The sequence below is a fragment of the Scophthalmus maximus genome, chromosome 17 (assembly GCF_022379125.1).
Source record: "Scophthalmus maximus strain ysfricsl-2021 chromosome 17, ASM2237912v1, whole genome shotgun sequence".
NCBI classification, from domain to species: Eukaryota; Metazoa; Chordata; class Actinopteri; order Pleuronectiformes; family Scophthalmidae; genus Scophthalmus; species Scophthalmus maximus.
Genome location: NC_061531.1, coordinates 5,887,848 through 5,912,606, shown reverse-complemented (window position 1 = coordinate 5,912,606; position 24,759 = coordinate 5,887,848). Strand labels below are relative to the sequence as shown.

At 44.1% G+C, this 24,759-nt stretch overlaps 4 protein-coding genes across 6 annotated transcripts in view; all 4 read left to right on the top strand.

The window, feature by feature from the left end:
* Positions 1 to 2,756: 2,756 nt before the first annotated feature.
* On the top strand, positions 2,757 to 5,538 carry LOC118288999 (pleckstrin homology domain-containing family F member 2). Its single transcript, XM_035615627.2, has 2 exons — positions 2,757 to 3,029; positions 3,527 to 5,538. Exons 1-2 carry the CDS (start codon positions 2,765 to 2,767, stop codon positions 4,126 to 4,128), a joined length of 867 nt encoding a protein of 288 aa, XP_035471520.1. The 5' UTR covers positions 2,757 to 2,764; the 3' UTR covers positions 4,129 to 5,538.
* A 1,614-nt stretch (positions 5,539 to 7,152) lies between these two features.
* LOC118288998 (WW domain-binding protein 11) lies at positions 7,153 to 12,427 on the top strand. Its single transcript, XM_035615626.2, has 12 exons — positions 7,153 to 7,332; positions 7,894 to 7,980; positions 8,114 to 8,145; positions 8,262 to 8,355; positions 8,517 to 8,713; positions 9,098 to 9,231; positions 9,316 to 9,482; positions 9,604 to 9,840; positions 10,073 to 10,198; positions 10,313 to 10,594; positions 10,735 to 10,920; positions 11,211 to 12,427. Exons 2-12 carry the CDS (start codon positions 7,917 to 7,919, stop codon positions 11,891 to 11,893), a joined length of 2,202 nt encoding a protein of 733 aa, XP_035471519.2. The 5' UTR covers positions 7,153 to 7,332; positions 7,894 to 7,916; the 3' UTR covers positions 11,894 to 12,427.
* Positions 12,428 to 12,751: 324 nt separating this feature from the next.
* Positions 12,752 to 18,270, top strand: ddx47 (DEAD (Asp-Glu-Ala-Asp) box polypeptide 47). Its single transcript, XM_035616313.2, has 12 exons — positions 12,752 to 12,925; positions 13,135 to 13,228; positions 13,878 to 14,066; positions 14,163 to 14,234; positions 14,589 to 14,707; positions 15,003 to 15,074; positions 15,253 to 15,369; positions 15,512 to 15,658; positions 16,273 to 16,410; positions 16,515 to 16,585; positions 16,736 to 16,865; positions 17,803 to 18,270. Exons 1-12 carry the CDS (start codon positions 12,788 to 12,790, stop codon positions 18,073 to 18,075), a joined length of 1,560 nt encoding a protein of 519 aa, XP_035472206.1. The 5' UTR covers positions 12,752 to 12,787; the 3' UTR covers positions 18,076 to 18,270.
* A 488-nt stretch (positions 18,271 to 18,758) lies between these two features.
* LOC118289024 (myosin-10) overlaps positions 18,759 to 24,759 on the top strand; it is a 51,379-nt gene continuing 45,378 nt past the window's right edge. For 2 of the 3 annotated variants that reach the window (XM_047328174.1, XM_047328172.1), the window contains exons 1-2: positions 18,759 to 19,154; positions 20,239 to 20,616. In XM_047328174.1, coding sequence (XP_047184130.1) covers positions 20,272 to 20,616 — 345 coding nt within the window. In that variant the 5' untranslated portion in view covers positions 18,759 to 19,154; positions 20,239 to 20,271. Of the gene's footprint in view, positions 19,155 to 19,297; positions 19,317 to 20,238; positions 20,617 to 24,759 lie in introns of those variants that run through there. The other variant, XM_047328173.1, reaches the window with a different exon arrangement.

Here is a 24,759-nt window from a genome sequence, read left to right as displayed (position 1 = left end):
AGATTGAACACAGGTGAGACACGTGAGGAACGGGTGCAGACTATCTCAGAGAAACACAAGAAAAAAGGTAGAGTCACAGACCATGGACAGGGACACAGCAAGTGCAGCAACACGAGGAAAGAAACCACAAAGTAAAACAGCAAACGTTACAAAAAACACAAGTGATAACAAAGGTAACTTAACACAAGAAATGCAAAATCAGGGGATCCATCCACTTAAGGGTCGCAGGGGGGCTGGAGCCAATCCCAGCTGACGTTGGGTGAGAGGGCGGGGGTACACCCTGGACAGGTCGCCAGCCTATTGCAGGGTGTACAGAGACGAACAGCCATTCACTCTCACATTCGCACCCACGGTCAATATAGAGTCACCAGTTAACCTAACATCAATCTTTGGACTGTGGGAGGAAGCCGGAGAACCCACCGCACACACGGGGAGAACATGCACACTCCACACAGAAAGGCCCTGGTTGGTTTGAACCCAGAACCTTCTTGCTGGGAGGCGACAGCGCAAACCACTACACCACCGTGTGCAGCCTCAGACCACACTCCACAAGAGGTAAGTAAAGCATATGTAATAGTCCATAAAGGAAAACTACAAGACTCTTCAAGAGTCTAATGAGGCCATGGGGGCAGAACCATGACACTTGGATTTTCAGATACATGTATTACATAGTACTTCTGAATGAGGCAACCTTGCCTGGCTGGATAATCCATTCATCGGACAGTGGAAAGCACCTTAGAGTCCGGCAGCTACACGTTGTCAACACAGAAGCATTTGTTTTCATTGGCACAGCCACTTGTGATGGGTCTATTTGTCTTTGTCGCAGCTATTTGTGGCTCCGTGCTGTTGTGATGTTGATGTGCTGGAGTGGTCGGACAAGTGTCTACGTCATATCTACGATGACATATGTCTCCAATACCTATGCTCTATAGTCTATCACAGATGAAGCTTCATTGTTGTTCATCATAACTGTTTCCTCAAACGACCAGTGTGAGTGATTCTGGCGATCAATTGGCAGAAATTCAATATTACATTAATAATTATGTTTCCTTCGGACAGAGTTTTTTATTTACTTGGCAGATATTCCTTTACATTTTCTAACATTTACACTTGAGACATATATTTTTTTTGCATGCTTACCAATGGACCAATCAAGCTTTATTTTGTCTTTAAAAAAGGGATAAGTTCTGTATTATTTTATAGAGAAGGAACTGTGATGGATTGTTGTTTGGAAAATGTTCAGCCCTGAGTTTTACTGTCATCACTTTCCTCTAACTACTGTAAATAAATATATTTCCTCATCTGATAGAATCAAACGGGGACAAATCTTTTTGCCCGGCCCGTTGGAGTTCCCCTTGCACTCACAGTATGTTCACATAACACTGTTGGACATGATGAACAACTGTTGACCGTGGCTGTATTGAATTGGATGACCGGGAAATTTGTTTCTAATGTATTTATTATTGTCTCTATTGAGAGCTGGAATAAATGGCTTGATAATGACCCTGCACACACACACACACACACACACACACACACACACACACAGCGTCTTAGACAAGCCTGTCCTGTGAACGGCACCTGCATGTGAGTTGGCACGTGAGGCAGTGTGGTAAAAGTTGTTTTGTCTTGTGGTGACAGCTGCAGGCCGAGCTGCTCAACCAGTTTCGCAGTACGATTGTGGGCATTGAAACAGTATAATCAGTGTAAATGTTTTGTATACTGTGAGGATTTATGTTTATCATCCAAATTCTCTTTGGAGCTCAGATCCCCAGCACACGCATACAAGTGGTGTCAGATTGTTGTTGATGTTTTTCGCAGCAGAATTGATTTTTTTTTTTTTACCTCCATTACATTTTTGTGGAGGCGTGGGGCATGAACTAGGGGAAGTACCCATCGGACTTTTTGAGCGGTTGTTAATAAACCCTACTAGTTTTTAAAGAATGGTTTTCTTGTGCGTGTTCACAGCACACTCCCTGCAGCTCCCTGAAATAAAACTTGTAAAAGATATAGGCACAAATTATGGATAACATCATCATATAAAAGCTGATGCTTGTGTCAAATATTAACTTTAAGGTTTAATTGCACAGCAGCAAAGCATTTGGGAAGTCACCAAACATATTTGAGATTTTACATAATTTCATATCCAGCGTACCATGTAGTAGTAAAAGAAGTAATCCTTGAATTAAATACAAGTAGCATTAACTATAAAGGTAATCCATTACAAGCGCAAGTGCTGCATTAAAAATGTTCCCCATGGGAATTTGCAGTAGTATTATCAACGGAATAAACAATGAAAAAATATTCGAAAGCTTTTATTGATCAAAGTGTTGTGTTGTTTTATCTGTGGCTGGGTGTTTAATCCATAACAATGTAATGTATCCTACAAAATTGGCCATATGCTTTGTATGTGAATACTTAATTCATTTGAATCATCCTTTTTTCTTTTTAAAATGTTTAACTATCTTTATATTTATGTTACCGTTAAATAAATTTAGTGGAAAATAATAAAATGTTTATAGTATAAAAGGATATGACTGGTCAATATTCAGTTTAAGTATTCAGTGTACGTCTGATATAAATACAAATCTAAATCTAGAAGTCAGTTTCTCTTTTTTTTTAACGTCCTATATAAATAAAAAATTTAATACTGATGCTGCCCCACACATCTCTTTTATTTCTTGTCAAACATGTTTGTCCTCAATCCTTGGAACTTCCCTAATGCGTCACCAGGAACCCGGCTTTTATAAAATCCGCCAGTCAGATGTCAGACTTCCACGACACGATGGACCAACTGACATTCGCGAGGGAGAATCGTGAGCGTATCCACGCAGTGGAGAATTCATTCGGCCCGTCGGGGAGGCCCCTGGACAAGCCGGATCGGATTCTGATGGGAGAAGGCCACCTGATGAAGCAGGGCAGACGGAAGCTGGAGCAGAAGGCCTTCTTCCTCTTCAATGATATTCTGGTGTACGGCAGCATGGTCCTGAACGGCCGCTGGCACAAAAAACAGAAGATAATTCCTTTAGGTAAGGCAACTCGTCCTTTCTTTCCCGTGGCTCACCAGATCACTGGGTGTACGGGTCGAATGAGATCATGATCAAATTTGGCATTAAGCTACAGGCACCTTGCATTTGTTGCACACATGTCACATTTTATTGGAGCTAATCTAAGACGAAAAAGAAAATTGCAAAAAAGAAATCAAAGAGTAGTCAAATTAATTAAAGGGTCAGTTAATAAAAACTAACTATGAGTCCTCGTAGTCAAGCAGATAGTCTCTGTTTACTCTGTAGCTCTATATTTTTTATTATCCTCAAATCCAGGACACTGTTTCTGCAAAAATGCCAGTTGCTTTTGGATTTTCTAAATGTGGTTTTCACTGCTTTTAGAACCACATGTGAAACTCCCCTTCACCTCCAATGTATTGGTAGAGAGGCTCCAGTTCAAAATGCTCTGTGCATAACTTGGTAGAGCAGCTCATTTTGTGAATTGTTATATCAACATGCCATCTTCGTTGTGATCTCAGAGGACCTCCAGCTGGAGGACGTGGAGGACGGTCTGGGATTGAGGAACCAGTGGTTAATCCGAACACCACGCAAGTCCTTTTTCGTGTCGGCCAGTACCTACGAGGAGAAGCGGGCCTGGATTGATCACATCGAACACTGCCGTGCCGGCCTGCTGCGGGGCAGCAGCTGCCAGCCCGGCTCCGCCTTTGCTGTTTCCTGGATCCCGGACCGAGCCGCCTACAAATGCATGCGCTGCTTCGGGAAGTTCACGCCAACCAGGCGTCGACACCACTGCAGAAAATGCGGCTTCCTGGTCTGCAACGCATGCTCCAAGACGCGAGCAGTGATAGGCCACATACACGCCACTAAGAAGTTGAGGGTCTGCAGGATTTGCCACACGAGGAACGCAGAAGGAGAGAAGTCTCGCCTGAGTGGAGACAGCACTGGAAAGAACAGCTCGGAGGAGGACGACGCGGCGTCATCCAGTGGCGAAGAGGGGGACGAGGAGACGATGCAGGACTACACTGCCAGCAGTTGGGTGGACTCCCGCATGGGCACTTGGGGACAGATTGGCACCAACATTTTCCAAGGACCAACGCTTCCCCGCACTTCCCCCGAGTAAAACATAACCACCCCAAGACTGCTGCGGCCTCTCAGACACAGCCGACGTATGCACCATCATTAAGCATCCTATTCGAGCGTGGGACTTTTGAATGGACTCTGCGGAAGAAGTTCTAGAAACAGAAAATCCGTCCAGACGTGTTTTGAGAAATACAAAAATACTCTGCTTTGAATAATGATTTGTGAATGATAAGTTTAATTAACTGCTTCAAAACTCTTGATATTGTACCAAACTCAATTGCATAAACACTGAATAAATACGCAAATATTTTTAGTTTCAAAAGTTCAACCGCTGTACACAGTAACGTCCTCTGAAGAGTTAATTCTCAGCATAGTGTGTGCACTGGAGGCTTTACGTCTCCACATCGGACTCGTGCAAACTGCATAATAAGTTGTGATGTCACAAAGTGTGCTCATAGGCGTGAAAAACAAATATTTGATCGAAGGGAGACAAAAAACGATGTATTATATCTGTACATATTTGCTGCTGTCATTGCTGCACTTTTTTACTTTTTTTGAACTTGGTTCATTAAAACATACCCAAACTTTGAAATGATCCTAGAACAATGAAAAAAACCAAAAACAGGTAAAAGATGTTTGTCTCTTGTGATGATTTGATTGTTGAGTGTCAAGTTGGACCCACCAAACTCACTGTCGCTTTACCTTCCCTTGTCATGATACACACAGTTTTCATTCTCAGTTTAGAATCTGTATAATGAGGCTAACGATCACGATGCAACATTTTATTGGCTTGTGCAAATTATAGTTTGATTGTGCGAGGAGATTTATTTAAAACATATTTTTTATCAAATTATATTCATTTATATTCATCTTTTCATTTATTTATTAATTTGTATTCTGTTTATTCTGTCACTGAGTAAGAATCGACTGCTTTTTGTCATCCAGGCAGTACAAGATCCATTGAATAAGGTCATATTGGCACTGGTATTGATCTAGTCAGTGTGTAAATAGTCAGCCCCTCTATATGGTTAATAGACACAAAATTGATAACTGTAAAGATCATATACATAGGAGAAGGCATTCATGCATAACAGGGGTCGTCGGCAGAGACCAGAGCTCTCAACAATTAGAGCAGTGGTATTTTTTTGAGAGGGGATGACAGTCAAATGACCATGATCTTGAACTCATGCAGTTGAATTGAATAGTGTTTGATTAACTGATTTAACTACTCTTGACATTAACTGTCTCCTCTGTGAACGTGGACAGCTGGTTTGCATTTTTATGACAGTTCCAATAACACAAGTTCCAGTTCCATGCTATAAATGTGGAATTGTTTGTACATTTTTTAATGAAATTATCACTTGAACTTACACATGTACAACAAACATGCTAATGAGTGAAATAAACATTCATGGATCTCTGAGGGTTAATCCCTCGTGTGGCAAACCAATACTTCTGTCTGCCTTCCTGTTGGTGCGTGAGGTGGAGAGATGGTGGTGCTTCCTGTTGGTGGCCATGCCGGTAACAGACAGGGGGTGGAGGCCGTTTACGGTAAGAGGATTTATCTCAGAAAAAAAATTGCTCTCATCCGAGAGATCAACCAAAACTGATCAAGATTGTCAAATATTCCTCAATATGTGTTTGAAGTAAAACAAATTAGATTAATTCAAAAACGTGCAGTCACTGCTTCTTTTTTTGATTCTATTTCCTAAAACTTTAACATTGGCTAATCCTCTTTATTCATGGGCGCGGCATTTCTTGGCACAGAATGTCATACCTGCCTGACTTCTGGACCAGATCTAAAAAAAAAGCCAAAATTTCCTTGTTCCGTGTGACACAGAAAAAGGAAATGTGGCCTTTTTGCTTCACACCATGTGAGAACACAGCAAATTTGATATAAAGCAACTATAGTTCTTAACTCGTCATGTATCAGATAACAAAGGTGGATAATAATGGAGAAATAGCTATATTTAAATTTTACAATGTTTTGGTCAGCAGCAGCTTCCTACATCCATTTATTTGATCAGTGCTGACTGTCAGGACACACATGGGTATACATGGGTTCACATGGTCCAAACTAAATTCATGCAATTCATTTCTCACCACCAACTTCTGCTCCTCATTCAAAGGAAGAGCCCCTCTTCACATGATGGATCCTTTCACTCGAAACCATGGTTCAAACCCGTCCCAACCAGTCCCTGACTTGTTGACCTGCCTATTACAGCGAAGAAATAGCACTTTTTAAGTATTCACCTATATTGTTGTGTTTACAAATTCTGTAGAATATCCCAGCTGAAGATGTTTTATTTGTTATATTGGAACAAAGCATGCTTGTGAAAGCATATAATAATAATAATAATACATTTCATTTAGCAGTAAGTCTTCTCATACAAGACCCCACATGAAGCTTAGACACATATGCTCTGTTGTTGAAGAAGTGCCTGTGTCTGTAAGTGTCAACAAGAGTGTATATTATATTTATGAGCTGCTTAAATGAGAGTGAATAGATTGTGTTTTTCAAAGTGTGTTTTTGACTACCCTGGATCTTGTGAACATACGGTGTGTTTGTCTTCATCTCATCACTTCCTCACCATCTCTTCTGCCTGTAACCAGTAACCTTCTACTCAACATAATGACATGGCCACTGACACTAGATCTGTTTGTGCAACCTGCAGCAAAAAAATAAAAAAATAAACAAGCTTAATTTCATTAGCGTTATCACATTATTATCTTGCTAACTGCAGAGCTCCACACAGTGAACTCTCCTGAAAACCTTTATCAAGTTTCCTGACTGCTCTCAATGCTGCTGATGCAGAGCGGTTGTAGTTACCCACTATGACCGTTGGAGGGCAGTCTGCCAACATTTATGTTTACAATCAACTTTAGCAGCATCAAATCATTACACCCATAAATGCACCCTCATTATAATATATGTATAAACAAAGGAACTTAGGAATGAATATTAAAATAAATAAAGGTCCAAAATAATAATGTTTTTCCTATTTTAATGATTAGGCTTCCAGCGTATCGCTTGTGTCTCGTTCTGATGACGTAAATTAGGTCCCTTCCGCTCTGGCGAGCGGCAGTAAACATGGCGAGCGGCTAGCGGGATCGTAGTGTGCATTCATTCCTGAAGGCTTTGAGTTACTCTTTCAGGGCTTTAGTTAAACGTTTTATTTTGCCGTTGGTGCCCAGGGGGACGTGAGTGGGGCGTCACGCTCTACAGTGTTTATTTAAATAAAAGGTAAAGTCAAGTTTTGCCTCTGTTCAATTGTAGATGTTAACGCGGGCCTAGCTACAAGTGCATGCTAACGTTCTCGGCTAACTTCCCAGCCAAATGCTGCATGACCTGTTCATCTACAGATCTCTGTCACACTGAACCTTGCCGACATTATGATGGTTGTTGGTCACTTAAAACACCTGCAGCTGTATGTAACACATCTAAGATTGACTGCTTGTTTGATAGTCATGTTTCCACTGTCAACTTTATCTTTAACTTGTTAGCCAGTGGTAGCTAACCTTCACACTGGAAAAAGAGTTGTTTAATTTGCCGAATTAATTTTGTATTTCAAGTAGCTACAACCATAACAATAACACATAGTTAAAGTAATGATTAATATTGTAATATGTTGCAAAGCTTTTAAAGTGGAACCAAGGATCATGTCAAACATGCTCTGGAGCCTCTATCCTTGCATCCTTGCCTTTCACATTATCTATCCTTGTATCCTTGAATTGTTTCTGAAACAACTTCTCAGTAGAAGTGCATGGTTATTTACATTTCTTCTGGGATGTTCATACTTGGCAGGGTGAAGGAGACGCATCGGCAACATGGGGCGACGTTCAACCTCCTCCACCAAGAGTGGGAAGTTTATGAACCCCACCGACCAGGCTAGTAAGTACCAACCGACACCTGGGTTCTTCTGGCACCTACCTGCTGGATAACACATGAAGAGTTACTGTTTGCATATTGTTGTAAAATGTTAGAACGATAACTGGCGCGTACTTGTTCTCTACCTCCTTTGCAGGAAAGGAAGCCAGGAAGAGGGAGTTAAAAAAGGTACTTATGGTCTTTGAACATATGATTCCCCTGTAATGTACAGTCCTTTTTCTAAAAAGCAACAGTCGTGTATTGTGTTGTTAACGTGTCGCGTCCCATGTGAACTCTTCTTCTAGAACAAGAAGCAGAGAATGATGGTGAGAGCAGCGGTGCTGAAGATGAAAGACCCCAGACAGATCATCAGAGATATGGAGAAGCTGGATGAGATGGGTGAGAGGGCTGAATTTGTATGTTGCTGTTGTCCTAGCAAATGTGCATGAGAAAATTTTGTTTTCCCCCCTGATAAAAGTATAAATGTTATCTTTCTGTTTTAAACATAATCTGTGGCTTTTCTGACACGTAATAAAGCTTTCCTGAAACACCTTCTACAGAATTCAACCCTGTTCAACAACCCCTGCTGAATGAGAAGGTGTTGAGGGACAAGAGGAAGAAGCTACGCGAGACATTCGAACGCATTGTCCGTCTGTACGAGAGAGAGAATCCTGAAACCTACAAAGAGCTACGCAAACTGGAATTAGACTATGAGACCAAACGCGGGCAACTGGCTCTCTATTTTGACTCAGTCAAGGTGGGATTGCGTGTAAATGTTTGGATGCTTATGCATTCAAAAAAAATATGCCTGTCAAGGATTTGTGTTGATTTATGTTGACCTGTAAATGAGAGGTTGTGGGATGCACACCTACGTAATAGCTGGTTGGGCTGAGGTACAGAAACATGAAAATGAATTTGGTAGCAGACTTAAAGCGAGTCTTCATTTAACTTTTAAAACCAAGGTTTTTATTCATCTTGAACTTTTGGGTTTCAAATGATTTACTTCAAAACATCAGCATCTTTGTGTCTTTTGTTAATATTTTGAGTTTCATCACTTAATATTGTTGTGCATTAAATTACTCAGGTTTTGTGTTGACTAGTATTTACTATCATGTGTGCATCATGTCCTTCTTTTTCCCAGAATGCGGAGTCAGTGGAGGTCGACAGTATCCCTTTACCAGATATGCCCCATGCCCCCTCCAATATCCACATCCAGGACATCCCACTTCCAGGGGCTCAGCCTCCCTCCATACTGAAGAAGAGCTCCACGTTTGGGTAGGCCTTGGGCTGCGTATGTTATGGAAATCTGCTGTGTGTTACTGTGCCACTGTGCTTATACTCTTTTCCTGCATCTCTCAGTAAAGGGCCTCTCACGTCGTCCTCTGGACCAGTGTTTGCAACCGTGCCTGGTGTCCCACGTTTACCTCCTGGGAAGAAGCCCCCTGGCCCCCCACCTGGGCCGCCACCTCCACAGGTCCTTGCACTGTATGGCATTCCTTCTCGACGAGCTTACGGCACAGATGCAGGTAACAGACAAGCTGAACCCCTTAATCATAATCATACATAGCTTTCTTTATTGTGTTTCTACTCATGTCTCCTCCTGTCGTTCCTAAATCATTTTTGTTATCTTTTTTTTTCTTCAAACAGAACCTTCCATTCCTGGTTTAGATAAGGACTCTGCGATGGAGTTGGGAAGAGATCGGGATAGTGGCAGTGACAGCGACAGAGATCGGGATGATCTGGATGATGAAGACAGCGACTCTGAAGAGGACAGTGAAGAAGAGAGAAATGAAGGGGGCGATGGTGACCAGAGAATGAGTGTGGACAGGCAGGATGACGAGAGGGAAAGGGACGAGGATAGAGACAGGAATGAAAGGCATGCTGGTGAGTGTCTCAGAATTTCTTCAGCATATTTTTGCGAGTTTTGTGCCTGTGGATTCTGTTCTTTACTTTAAGTTGTGGTTTCATGTACAATGCAGCAAAATTGCGCTTGGCACCGTGCTTGCACTCTTCAATTCACAAATGGCCTCAATGCATTTTCTGCAAAATTGAACTGAGTGGAATTTGTCCTCATACACTTATATATTGTTTTCATATCTCGATCCAAATGCTTTAGGTCGCAGTGTACGTTTCGCAGATATTCCTCCAGAGTTACCCCGTGAAGGAAAGAAGAAGAAAAAGAGGCTGGTGAAGAAGACCAAAGCCATTACCCCTCTGCAGGCCATGATGTTAAGGATGGCAGGTACTATGGTGTAATAATGTCACTGCGGCTTACTTACTGAGCTAGTACACCTAGCTAGTACACCCTGTTTTCTATTTCTGATGGCGTGGTGCGGTGTGATTTCTTTTTCTTCAGGTCAGTCAGTGCCTGAAGACGAGGAAGAAGAAGAGGTAGAGGAAGAATACACGGACGAATCAGACAGCTCAGACATTGAGGACAGGGGACCGCCAGGGGACAACCAGTCCCACCTCATGCCAAATCAGCGTCTACCCCCTCCTGCTGGTCCAGTGGGACAGCAAGGCCCTCCACACCTGCAGGGTCCACCAATGACTGGGCCTCCACCACTGGGTCCACCCCCAGCCCCTCCAATGAGGCCTCCTGGTCCACCCTCTGGCCCGCCTCCTGGCCCGCCACCAGGTTAGATACAAGATTTCTGTTGAAATTACATTTTAGTTCTGGACTGGACGCTGGAATAAAATTATCTTTTGAGGACGTGCTGGTTATACATTATCCATGTACACGATGCATCATTATTTGATACATTCTCTTATCTTTAGGTGCTCCTCCGTTCTTGAGACCTCCTGGTATGCCTGGAGGCATGAGGGGTCCAATGCCTCGTCTTCTGCCTCCTGGACCTCCACCAGGCCGACCTCCCGGCCCTCCACCGGGCCCCCCTCCTGGACTGCCTCCAGGTCCCCCACCACGTGGACCCCCTCCCAGACTACCACCCCCAGCACCACCAGGTAGGCACATGTGTGCATACAGTGTATGAAGGCATGTTTACTCTTGTGAGTGCATGAACACATGCTGTGGTTACATAACATAATTATGTCACACAACATTGCCGGAAAATGTATATATTTCTTTTAAACGCTATTTCTGCCGAGCTGCAGCAAACCTCAAACAAAAGCAGTAAAATGTATACTTCCATTAAATATATGTAAGCATAGTTTATGTATTACCTTATGGAAAATATGATAACAAAGAAAGCTCATCCATCATCAAAATAAATCTGTCTTGTGTCTCCTTATAGGTATCCCACCTCCTCCCCCAAGAGCAGGAGGGCCCCCACGTCCACTTGCCCCACCACTCTCCCTCTTCCCTCCACCTCTCAACTCCAATGTGCTCAGTGCTCCTCCCAACATTCTCCCCCGGCAAAAAGGCTCAGGATCTGGCCCGGACGGTTCACAGGGCAACTTACCACCCCCTGCCATGCCCATGCGGCCGGGTGTCATGCAGATGCCCCCTCCCCCAGGGACAGCTGCCGCCTCTGCGGGTGGCAATCCCCCCGGCCACCATCACGCGGCCACCATCGAAAAACGCGCCAACATTACCCCCGTCGCGGCCGCAGGAGGCGGCATGGCAGTGGGTGCAGGCTCTGGCGGGGCCACCATCTCTGCCAAACCCCAGATTATCAATCCGAAGACGGAGGTCACCCGCTTTGTGCCCACGGCACTGAGGGTGCGTAGGGACAAGGGCGGAGCAATGCCCGGGGCAGCAGTTGGGCCCCTGGAGAAACCAGGTGCTGGAGGAAGGAGGGGAGATGATGGCTTTGGAGGTGGGCATGGGCACGGGCACGGGCATAAACAGCATGCGACAGCCGCTCCGATGGGCTCAGCCAACCCGGGCCAGATGGGTGCCGTGCCTCAGCCCAACATGAAGACTAAGGACCAGGTGTATGAAGCCTTCATGAGGGAGATGGAGGGACTCCTCTAAGACTTGAGAGGGTGTTGGGTTGAAATGTTCAATGGGGCTCTCTGAAACCACAGGAGTGTATTAGTTTTGTGTTTTCTGTGCAGAGTAATAGAGGTAGCTGTCCTCGAGGTAAATCAGTTTTGCTGGTCTCTGCAGGCTCACCTTCATTTGATCTGAACTATCATTTGTTGTATCTAGAGAGAACGTGATCTTGATTTACATACTGATTATTCTGATCTGTAATTGGAAAACAGATTGGTCGTTATTCCATTAGGCAACCCATGAAAAAAACGAAGCCCTGTGAAAAAATGAATAAATACCAGGCTACCAAGTGCTATGTTGTGTTATTTTCCTCCAGTCAACTTTATGTAATTTGGCATGACTAGAAACGGCATTTTTGTATGATTATCTTACTGTCAACTGTTGTTTTTTTATGTGATCTCCTAGACATGTTGGACATTAAAACGAAGGTGTGGAATGATTGTCAACTGCTGATAGAATACATGTTTGAAACTGTTTGACCTTCAGCTCAATAAATACTTCAGAAACTTTTTACTTCATGTTTCAGTGTGATGTGTTGTAGAATACAATATGAAAAACACGATAACAAAGTAAATATACACAAAATTAGTACTTTCAGGATGCTTTCAATCTGGGTGAAGATCAATTCCAAGTTCACCAGTAAGCACATTTCCTTGTGATGATTTTATTGTCTCCACTTTGATAAGGAACCGTCAACACTCAGCTTGGTGGTAATGTTTCAAGTGGCGGATATCTCCCGCTAGAAACGTCCATTATTCGGGTATTTAAAAACTACATTTCCCATAATCCATTGCACAAATCCGTAGCTGGGACCGTTTCCGCATCTGCGCGTTGCAGGCACGGGCTTGACGACACGTTGGGGACGACAACAGCATGGCGGACGACAGCGAGGAGACCGTGAAGCCAAACACAGACGAAACACTGGAGCATGGCTCGAGCAGTGACGATGACGACCACGGCGACGTTAAGGGCGCTGAAAGCGAAGCGGCGGTGAAGAGCTTCAAGGACCTGGTGAGTTTTGTCCCGCGTGGAGCGAAGAAGAGGAGACGTTTAGCAACTTAGCAGCGCGGGTTAGCATAAGTACGCCAACGGCGCTTGTAAACATTATTACATATTGTATGTAATAGGCCTTGTTTTATTAAAAACTTGTCGTGAAATGGTAGCGCAACATCGCGAGCCTCTTACAAAAGGTCTTCATCCGGTTTCTTTGCCTCCGCCAGGGGGTCACCGAGGTTCTGTGTGAGGCGTGTGATCAGCTGGGATGGAAGAGTCCCACCAAGATCCAGGTAGAAGCTGTGCCAGTGGCCCTGCAAGGTGAGAGATCACAGTCAGCACAGAGGGGTTGTCTGTGCAGCCCATCAGATGTCCTGTTCCTAAACCCAGTAACTTTAATGAAAGTAGAAATACCACACTGTTGTTGTTTAAAAGTCCTGCATTCTATATGTAAAAGGGAAATTAATATTGTCTGCATCAAACTCTTATTCAGCACAATACCTTCTGTCAGATTTACTTCAAATATATATGATACCATCAGATTATTATTGCTGATGCATTGCTATTTAGTCTACATTTTAATGTTCTGGTTGGATGCTGCAGAGATCGTTCCATGTATTCGTTGTTTTACTTTACTGTAATATATTTTGTTGTATATGTGTGTATTGTGTTTGACAGTGTGCAGGCTTTTCTCCCAAGTTTGTAGCAATGATTATTGGTTTTTAATCGGGTCCCAAACAGGGTTTTTTATTTTTAATCTGTTGAGTGTGATGGATTGAGAAGCAAAAGTATATCCCTCTGAGGGGCACTGACGTTAGATAGAAAGAAGAAGACAATGGGAATTCTCTTTTTAAGGACTAGTACCCCCAAAACTTTACCCATGTACTTGAGTATATCTACATAGTTTCTTCCTATGTCTGCTAAATATACTTGACCCGTGTCTTTCTCTGCATTTTCTCTCTAACTGCAGGGAAGGACGTTATCGGCCTGGCAGAGACTGGCTCAGGAAAGACGGGCGCCTTTGCTCTGCCCATCCTCCAGTCGCTGCTGGCCTCCCCCCAGAGGCTTCACACCCTCGTCCTCACGCCCACCAGGGAGTTGGCGTTTCAGATCGCTGAGCAGTTTGAGGCCTTGGGCTCCAGCATCGGTGTTAAGTGTGGTATGTGTCCGTTAATTGAAGTTTGGCCGTGATTTGCAGTGATGCAGAAGAGTTTGTATGATTCTGTACCTAAAACCAGGCTTGTTTGTGTTGCAGCTGTCGTAGTCGGTGGGATTGATATGATGTCCCAGTCGTTGGTGTTGGCCAAGAAACCACACATTGTTATTGGTAAGTCCAATTAGTGTGTGTGTGTGTGTGTGTGTGTGTGTGTGTGTGTGTGTGTGTGTGTGTGTGTGTGTGTGTGTGTGTGTGTGTGTGTGTGTGTGTGTGTGTGGTACTGTTCCTGCTTGTGCTGAATCACTGCTGCTATCATACAGTAGTCTGAATCATCAGTTTATTCTAATTGATACATTTTCTTAAGACTTTTCTGTTCAAATATGGGGCAATATTCACATTACCTGCAATATAATTCCCATTTAATCTACAAATGTAGGCATTTTGCATTGAACTGATCAACCTTTTTTTAACTTGTCAACTTATAGCATTCAAGTAATAGTAATAAGTAATAACGTTTGTTTTCAGCCACACCTGGGCGGTTGATAGACCACCTGGAGAACACCAAGGGCTTTTCCCTACGAGCTCTGAAGTTCCTGGTCATGGACGAAGCTGACAGAATCCTCAACATGGATTTTGAGACTGAGGTGTGTTGTCAGACAAGTATTTGAGAGTCAAACAATCAAACTCAACCAAGAGAGTCTTGTTCGACCAAATTTGTACGTACCTACTCCTCAACCAAGTATGTACCTGGAATACTAAAACGAAAACAGTTTAGATAGATTTTCTATTCATCACCTTGGGGAAAATGTTGGTATCCAGTAGCCCATAAATAAAGGAACTATACAAAAACAATAAAAGTCGTTGGGTGAAAAAGAGGGTTTAGATAAATAAATAAAATCTCACCTTTTTGCTATAAACATGTTTTTCTCTTTTTACTAGGTGGATAAGATCTTGAAGGTGATTCCCAGAGAGAGACGCACCTTCCTGTTCTCCGCCACCATGACCAAAAAGGTAGACAAACACTTTATTCATACAGCGAAAGGCTTTGCAATCCTGCTGTGTTATGTGTCACTGGTTGTTTGTGTTGTATGGTAACTAGAAAATCTGATAATCTGGCTTTAGAACATTATACCACTTGTTCAACCCTCATGCTATTCTCTAGCACTGACTCCATTTCGTATGTCTACAGGTCCAGAAACTACAGAGAGCAGCTCTGAAAGATCCCGTGAAGTGTGCAGTGTCCACCAAGTACTCTACAGTGGAAAAGCTGCAGCAATACTACATCTTCATACCATCCAAGTACAAGGTGGTGCACACAGACATGTACATATCCTTTTTCATGGTGTAATGTCTGAGACCATATGTTGAAAACTGTCCATCCCTTGTCTACCAAAATACTAGAAAGAACCTATTTATATGTTTGTGTGTGTGTGTTTGTTTCGTGGCAGGACTGTTACCTGGTGTCCATCCTGAACGAGCTGGCCGGTAACTCGTTTATGATTTTCTGTAGCACGTGTAACAATGCCCAGCGGGTGGCGCTGTTGTTAAGGAACCTTGGAATCACTGCAATCCCTCTTCATGGACAGATGAGTCAGGTAAAGCTTAAGAGACGGACCCTGAAACGCACGCATGCACACACACACACACACACACACACACACACACACACACACACACAATTCCTGGAGTCCAGTTGGCTTTACAAACTGTAAACATTTGAGAACTGTAGTGGATTAATGACAGAAGAGTTTTGCACGAGCATCTATTTGCATGCTGTGTTTCTCTCTGTTCACATATTTTTGATAAAGCTGGATGCTGATGCGGAGACTTCTCTGCTGACATAAGCCTCATTCGTTACCAGCACTGGTGCAGAGCTGTCCACTGTGTTGCCTGCAGAGTAGAGCAGAAACCATAAAACATACTTCAGTGAGTTAAAGGTTAAAATATCACTGCCAGTGCCAGTCATTGCCACTGTCATATAATTTGTCATTATGGAAATTTTTAGGCTACGTTTCTCAGTAACTCTCATAATCAACATCAACTTCACATGTTTGGTCAAAGGTTTTCACTGCTGCCTCAGTGACCAGAACAAACATCAGTGTTTTATTCATTGAACTGATTTCAGCCAACATTTTGTGAAGAGCTTTGACTGGACTGGTGTGTTTAATGTCATACTCACTCTCTGCAACTTTCTCCCTTTGTTTTTCAGAATAAACGTCTAGGAGCACTAAACAAGTTCAAGTCCAAGTCTCGATCAGTGCTGCTGGCGACCGATGTGGCATCCAGAGGGTTAGACATTCCTCATGTTGACTGCGTCATTAACTACGACATCCCCACTCACTCTAAGGTACCATGGAGCTGACATGCGTGTTACTGGTTAATTTGGTGATTTCCTTTTTTTTTCTCTCCTTAATTTGATCTGATTGGATCTGTTCTGTTTGTCCCTCGCAGGACTACATCCATAGAGTTGGCCGAACAGCCAGAGCAGGCCGGTCTGGGAAGTCCATCACTTTTGTAACTCAGTAAGAGCTGTCTGTTTGTTTTCACCAATCACTTAATGACTTCATTTTAATTTTCTGTCACTAAAAGTAACAGAAAATATACAAAGATGCCCTTTGTATATCGATGAAAATTAGATTGACTGCAGTGAACTGACACTCTCGTTATCTCAGGTATGACGTGGAGCTGTTCCAGCGAATCGAAAGCCTAATTGGGAAGAAACTTCCTGCTTTCCCAACCCAGGAAGATGAAGTGATGATGCTAGTGGAGAGAGTGAGCGAAGCTCAGAGATTTGCCAGGCTGGTGAGTCATCTTTTCCAATATGATCACACATATTTTTTTTCAAATACTATGTGAAACATGAAAAACCTGTTGTATCAAAATGGTTTTAGTCAACAATGTTGCTTACACTATCTTTAGCTTTCCTACGCCATCAATTAGGACTTGTATGAAAATCTTGACAAACTGAAGTTATCTTTTTTTCTGAATAATAAGCTGGTACAAATCTATTCAAACTTTTTATTGAAAAAAAACCCCTTACAAATAAGAATTCCTGCCAGTGTTGACAGTTTTGATGTGAAACTTTCAAATGCCAGTGTTTTGCATTTTCATGTTGTTCATTGATCACACCTCCGCTGTGTACAGCCCTTTATTCTGAAATTTAAATGTAATACCTCCGTATATTGAGTAACGATTAACAAGGATACGTATGAAACCTTACCATCGTATTAAAAACATCTTAAACGTCCTTTAAAAAGACAAATTTAACTTTCTATTATGTTAGGAATAGACTGAAAGTGGTGAATTTTTCATCTAATAACTTGTTTACGTGCTTAACAGAAAATGTCTGTGGGTGTGAAGGATTGATGTGACACGCTGAATAATGAGGAGATAACGAGTGTGGAGCATAGAAATCTAAAATGGTTATTTAAAGGTGAATGGATTGGTAAAATAGATAGCTAAAGTAATAAACTGGAATTGTGACCCGAGAGTAACAGATAAATGATTAAAACATCTTTCACTTCATTTGAATTCCAAAAAAATACCAATATCAACACCATATGGTGTTATGTAATATCCAGTCTACAGTGAATTGAAAAAGTTGGCTGATAAAGGGGTACACAAGAGTTGGAAATGGCTGTTTTATAGAATGATTCGTGCAATATCTGGATTGTTTATTGAATCTCTCAACCAAATAAACAGTTGGTTTTTTTTTTTTAATTATCTTTTCCCTCCTCAGGAAATGAAGGAGCAAGGCGAGAAGAGAAAAAGGCCCAGAGGAGGAGATGGAGATGAAGATGATACAGAGCAAGCAAGCGGAGTGAGGAAGAAAGTGAGAGGTGGAGGAGGAGGAGGGGGAAGAGGAGGAGGGGGAAGAGGAGGAGGGGGAAGAGGAGGAGGAGGAGGGAGAGGAGGAGGAGGAGGAGGAAGAGGAGGAGGGGGAAGAGGAGGAGGAGAAGGAGGAGGAGGGATGAAGAGAAGGGGTGCAGCTGCCTGGAGGGGAGGGCGGTGAAGCCTCCCACATTAACAGACTGTACATAACCACAACACAAATGCCTTTCCTCTTTTGGTGTAAAACCAGATCATGACGACATGTTTTTCCAGCATATGGTATGAAAGTAAACTGCTATTTAATTCCAGAAAACGTGCCTCTTCTTTACTCCCTCCTTTTTTCCATTTGTAATAAAATGCCTCTGTAAAACCAAAAGCACGAGTTTGTGGTCGGTGATGTACGATTGCGTGAGTCTAGCTGAGCACCACATGCAGCCGTGGTCGCTTTCAGACACAAGAGGGGGGTGTTTCACTTCACTTCCGGGCAACGGCACTGAAGATATGTGCAATATGAATGGGGGAAAAGACCACATCTGACTTTTTTTTCCCATAAACAATACTCCCCCCCCCCCCCCCCCCCCCCCCCTTTTTCCTCTTATTAAAAAATACATTGCAAGAATGAAAACATATGACAGATCACAAGTACAAATGTTCAGCGGAGTTATACAACTTATGTAGGTAGTTATTAATAATGCATTGTTTTCCATGCGTGTAATTGGTTTGCAGACAATTGGGGGGTTGGTTTCGTCCAGCCAATGACGGAGACGGGGCTGGAGGGACCAATTGTGTCTGTCCTGCGTTTAGCAGGAGGGGGCGTGTGCAATGCATAGATATTTAAGGGAGGTAGACTTTAATTCTCGACAAAGCGTCCTTGCAAATTAAACATTATTGTGTTCGCTCATGAATAAGAAGAGACACAAAGCACAATCTGCCCTCGGGTGAATCATCCCTGAGACCGTCGCAGTGAGAGGTTGTTATCGATCGGACGCGGTCACTTGCTGTGTGGCCACTGCGCCGTAGGCGGGAGCAGCGGTCAAGTGTGCTCGGTGTCAGGAGGGGCCCAGTGTGGAGGAGAGGAGGCAGCACCGAGCCAACAGTCCGCACACATGCCTGCCTCTCCATCTGCGTGAGGCAGCCAGTTGCACACGAGTTCGCGCCAGGGGTGGGATCGGACGGCTCCGGCGGACCAGGATCAGACTGACTGACTGACTGACTGACTGACTGCTGCTGCTGCTGCTGCTGCTTCGCTCACTGCACCGGGTAAGTTTACTCTCACGGTCCGCCGCGGGGCTGAACACACCGGACAGAGATGGAGCTGAGCGGTGTCAGCCTCCTCCCTCCCGCCGGGATGGAGGATGGAGGGTGGAGGATGGAGGAGGTCGCTCTGGAAACTTCAGTCAGGCTCCGGTCGTTGTGTGTGAAGTGAGTCGAGGAGCCTCGTTGATTTAACGAGGTTCACCTGGGTGTCGTTCGTGTCTTTTATGTGTTCACGGACGAATGCTAATGAGGCACAGTATTTAGCCGTGGTAAGCTAGCGGGAACAATAAAATGTAGACAGTAAATTTTCTCTGACATTTATTGTATTTAACAACTGTATATATATATATATATATATATATATATATATATATATATATATATATATATATATATATATATATATATAATTTGTCATTCAAACGGTGATAACTGGACTTTCCGCTCTCTGGTCGTGTTATTACGCGTGACCACGCCATGGCGCGTCCCCCGGCGCCGAGCTGTGTCGACTGCGCAGGTTTATTATACAAACGTTATTAGCCTGAAATTAGTCAACAGCACTTGAGCGGTAAGTTTTCCTCCCGCTGCTGCCCACCGGTCAGTCTCCGCTCTTTTATCGGGGGGGGGGGGTGTTACTCGCCAATGCACCGCCACCCTATCTGTTGTAGTGCACCCATGTGTGGCCCAGTCGTGTCGTCCTCTGCGCCCCGAGAAGAGGCAGACGAGGGACGGGGAGGTGCGGGCCGTGTCCTCCTCTGCGGGAGCGGCGGAGCCTACGCACTATGCGCATTGTGTTATTTGGCCGAGCTCCTCAGTGAGAGGAGTCACGACTCTCACCTACTTCCTACTCAGCTCTAGTCGTGTTCCGGACCGCTGTACCCGCCCCACTGTGTCCTGTGTGCTGCTCTCTTATTCCAGGTGTATGAGCCAAGGGATGACCGTTCATGCTTCCCACCAACGCAGAGAGATAAAAGATGAGATTTGCTGTACTGGTCACAGGGGACACATGGAAGGCTATTAGGGACAGCCTATATGATGTGTATGTAATACCTAAGCTATACATTCCTGCACCCCCTGTCTGTTCCAGGTGGCCACGTTGCACGGGTAAACCCCAGGAAAGATGTCTCACCGGAGTGGGCAAGAGGACCCCGAGCGCTACCTGTTTGTGGACCGGGCGGTGGTCTACAACCCGGCCACGCAGGCCGACTGGACGGCCAAGAAGCTGGTGTGGGTGCCGTCGGAGCGCCATGGCTTCGAGGCGGCCGGCATCCGAGAGGAGCGCGGCGAGGAGGTGCTGGTGGAGCTGGCCGAGAACGGCAAGAAGGTGGTGATCAGCAAGGACGACATCCAGAAGATGAACCCGCCCAAGTTCAGCAAAGTGGAGGACATGGCCGAGCTCACCTGCCTGAACGAGGCGTCGGTGCTGCACAACCTGAAGGACCGCTACTACTCTGGACTCATATATGTGAGTGACTTAGACTTGGGCCCAGATGCTGTTGTTTTTGTTACAGTTTATACTTTCCTCACCAGGCAATGATTGACCTAAAAAAACTCACAGATCCCCTGGTTCTCACTGCTGTGGATTGAATTTCAACCTTAACTGATATAATTGCTAAATGATTGGGAGCATTTCTGCCTGTGTGCATGCTGGTCTTAACTCTTAGCTGTCTACACTGTTATGTAAGAGTGAGATCTAATATTTATCATTGAGGGCATTGCTCCCTTTGCTCTTCTGTGTGAACGCTGATAGACACACACGCTTGCACACGAAATGAGTAATAGATGTCTCCAGTCTTTTAACCATTGCCAGACGTTTCCCCCCTCCACTGGATCACCTCTCATAAGTGCCTCTGTGTTTGACTGTGTCCTTCCCCCATGGCTTCTGTCTCACCTCAGCTTAAGGATGGCCTCTTCCCTACACACTGCTGGTTTAAGTTTGTTTGTCCTGCGTTGTGCCCCTACGGTTGGGCCTTGGTTGATCACTGATGGTTTGACCCCTCTCTCTCTTCTGTGGCACATTGTTAAACAAAAAACACATTTGGCCCAAGATGTAAGGTGACAGGGAATGGTTTTGTGTCTTTTTGCTGCGTTTTGTTACATTGTAAATGTTTGATGCGGTTTGTATTGTTTTTATTGCAATTTAGCGAGCGCCAAAATCGCTATCATTTCGTCTCCTCCTCCTACCCTGAGGTACCACCGCTCATTTTTGCTTCTCCTCTACTTCTTTTTCTTCTTTAATGCGGTGTCAACATCCTGCAATTGATCAGAAAGTCCGAACTGTCCGGTGTTTTGTCACTGCAAACCAACCGAACCACTCCAAATTTTGGTCTGTTGGTCTGGGCCGTGGTCCGAGGCTCCTTTCACGCCTGCTATTTTGGTTCAAACCAAACAAAATACGAAGGTCTGAACCAAAAAAGTTGGTGTGAAAGTGCTCTTAGTCTTGAATTTGTTATGCCATGTACACACCAAATCTGATAAATGTAAAGATGCTTTTTGAACACCAAATCTTTGAGATCAATGGAAGCGTTTCCATTTTCAGTTGTCCCCATACACTTGGCTTTACAAGATGAACGTTTTTAATTGTAATTAGTTCATAGAGTCATTTGGAACAGCTTTGGTATCTGTGGTGGGAACCTGTTTGTATTGACCAGTGTCAGTGTAGTCAGTGAAGTGATTTTATAGTATTTTCTCATAATTGTATCTCATGCATCCGAGTTTATTATAGTCAACAATTGTAGTGGTGTGTATCACTGCAAAGCCACTGTCCCCATAATCCAGTTTCACCACAGATAGAGCCGCTCTGTGATGCTCTAGTTGTGATCTTGACCCAGTTAGTGACATGTTTTCCAGGAATAGAAAATGGGTTATCATCTGAGAGACTCCGGTTCAGACTCAGGCTGCAGAAGACTTATTATTCACTTCACAAAAAATGATAAAACATCACCACTGAATCTAAGATGAAGGACCCCCCCCCCCCCCCCCCAATACAGCTCATTTATGTGTGCTTCACATATGACATAAGGTCAAAGGTGAGCCTCAGGTGTTTCACTTGAAATAGTAGTGGTTTCTGTCAAGAAAACGTACCAGTAATTTCCCATATGCCTTGAATTGACTTCTCAGTCCATCCATCTCACAGAGGCTCTTCTTCATTTTGTCCCTCATGCCGTATAGTGTCATGTTTACTACTTCTTCATGGTTCAGAATTGGCTTTAGAGCTTGTTAATTTGCCCCTTGCCCGAGCGAAATTGAAAACATGTGTCTGACTGTGTTGGTTTTCAATCTGGAAGAGGACTGTCGCGTTCAGCTCACTCTTCGGTGAAGAAATCCGCCGCATTCTAGACTTTGTACTATGTGTTTTACAAACCCCCCAGAGCTCAGCCACATCTACTGCAGACATAGTATAATGTCTGCCCCGGGGCTGTGTCCTCAGTTGAGTTGGTTGGAAAGACGTCCAGATCTGGATCACAGCGTTGAGCATCATAGATCTACTAGAGTCTGCTAGAAGTTGAGGCCAGTATGTTTTTTGGTGAACTTTTACTGGGGATGCATATATTCTGCACTCCATAATTCACTTCAGTTTACAATACAGAAAGTTATTATAGGAGCTGTTAAACTCGTTGTCTCCTTGTAATTGTTACAAATAATGAGCAGGGTTTTTGTTTTACAACAGACATATGAACTTAATGTAAAACATCAAACTAAAAACCACGATGAACAAATATAAATATGACCACTGAAAGTAGTGTAAAAGCTTATGAAATCTGCTAAATGAGATGAGTCAGTGGTACTGATCCGCTTCCTAATCAACTCCCCCACCCCAACAAAACACTCCTGTGTGATGGCAATCACACACACGTTAACTTGCCATCACCTTTATCTTCCGACCACCCTACTGTGTTTTCAGTCCTCTGGTCTACAGTATGTATTGTTGGTCTGTTCTTCACTGGCTCTCTCTCTCTGGCCCCTTGCCCACCTAATGGCTCCATCCGTGTGAAGTCAGTGAGACGGTTGGGCCAACTCATTTATTGTGGCAGCTTTCTGTCTGTGAGTCACAGGCTATCCGCGGTGCTACACGACAGGCTACATCGTACTTGCAGGGTTTTACAAGCGGGCCTTTGTGTCGTCAGATAAGCCTCAGCTGTCAGAAAGCCTCAGCATTCTTCCATGGCAAAACGATCGTCCGTCTGTCTGTCTCCTGCCGCCCACTTCGGCTCGGCTGCTGCTGAGTGTCCGTCCTGTCGTCACCAACTCTGTTCCCTTTCCCACACTCGCTCTTCCCTGGCTCACTGGTCCTGAACAATATGTTATTCAAATGTTAGATGTATGCAAGTGAAACTTGTCCCATTTTTCGACTGAAAGCTTGTTCTCTCTTTTAATGCTGCAGGTCAGCAGGTAAAGCAGGACAGGAAAACCAAAGAAAACAAAAATGCACAGTCATACTTAGTCTCTTTTTGCAGGACATATACACGACCCTGATGTAACTTTGGGGCAATCTCATAGATTTCCATGTCACCGGGAGTTTGATAAACACAAGCACGATCATTCACTGTATTATTAATAGACTGCAGTTGGATTTTTCAGCCGATGGCCACTCCGCTCTAAAATTCAGCGAGCAAAATTGTGAGAGAAAAAGAAGATGGTGTGTTTTGCTGCTGTCATTGTGATCTGATACCAAGCACATCAGTGTATTGGTCATATTTCAAAAGCCTAGTCTGACGTTTTTTTGGCTTCTTAATGAAACTGCTAGATTGGAGCCCCGTCAAGGGACTGGTCAAGGTCTCCTGTTCTCCTCACAGATTGGTTGCACTGGGGCTGCCTCTGCACACAGCGCTGCTTCCCCAGCCTCTGCAGTGCAGAGCAGCATATCCAAACGCAGACACACTGCCTGACTGACTGGTCAGGGATGGCAGATGGGGTCGGCTGTTGTGTCTGCTGTTGCCTGTGTGTTGCTCAGCTGTTACTAGGCCACGGCATCCCTTCCCCTGGATCTGATTTCACAGTGGAGATATCACCTTCTCTTTCCTGGACAAGGCCAGGCATTGCGGCTTGGCAGGTGGTGTTGAGTTAGTCGTATATATGCTCTGCTATCCAACGGTGGCCACGTGTTTCTTAAAGATCCCGTAGGATCTTTTACAATAATACCTGGATATGAAGTGGCAGCAGCAGCACAGCCACATGCATGCAGAAACCGTCCCGGTTCCTTTGGATTTCTTTTGATATTAGAGGATCTATGTTAAATTTGTCACGGAGTCTAGAGAATAAAATGGGGCCTCTAACACAATTAATTTCAACCACTGTAGTTATTTCTAGAGATCATGTATTGTTTCATAAGCAAAGGAGAGAAATAACGCCTACAAATTTGCACCATTTCAACTCTGTTCTAGAAGAGATTGCCTGGCTGTGTGTCTTTTTACCAAGTCGAACATGCATATAAAGACATGGTGCATGGTGTCCTCTTGAAACTTTCAGTTGCCCGCAACAGTCAACATTGAACCTACAGTCCAGGTATCGCTCACCAGCATCGCCAGCTGCCCCAGTGCGGCATGTCACAGAACCCACCCCCTATTTATAGCAGCTCCAGTTTTCAGACAAGAGGAGGATTCATTTT

Coding starts and splice junctions, on each gene's coding strand:
- LOC118288999 (XM_035615627.2), top strand. CDS start 2,765: ATGTCAGACTTCCACGACACGATGGACCAACTGACATTCGCGAGGGAG. Junction 3,030..3,526: donor ACAGAAGATAATTCCTTTAG/GTAAGGCAACTC, acceptor TTGTGATCTCAG/AGGACCTCCAGCTGGAGGAC.
- LOC118288998 (XM_035615626.2), top strand. CDS start 7,917: ATGGGGCGACGTTCAACCTCCTCCACCAAGAGTGGGAAGTTTATGAAC. Junction 7,981..8,113: donor GAACCCCACCGACCAGGCTA/GTAAGTACCAAC, acceptor CCTCCTTTGCAG/GAAAGGAAGCCAGGAAGAGG. Junction 9,232..9,315: donor AAGAAGAGCTCCACGTTTGG/GTAGGCCTTGGG, acceptor TGCATCTCTCAG/TAAAGGGCCTCTCACGTCGT.
- ddx47 (XM_035616313.2), top strand. CDS start 12,788: ATGGCGGACGACAGCGAGGAGACCGTGAAGCCAAACACAGACGAAACA. Junction 16,411..16,514: donor ACATCCCCACTCACTCTAAG/GTACCATGGAGC, acceptor TGTCCCTCGCAG/GACTACATCCATAGAGTTGG. Junction 16,586..16,735: donor TCCATCACTTTTGTAACTCA/GTAAGAGCTGTC, acceptor TCGTTATCTCAG/GTATGACGTGGAGCTGTTCC.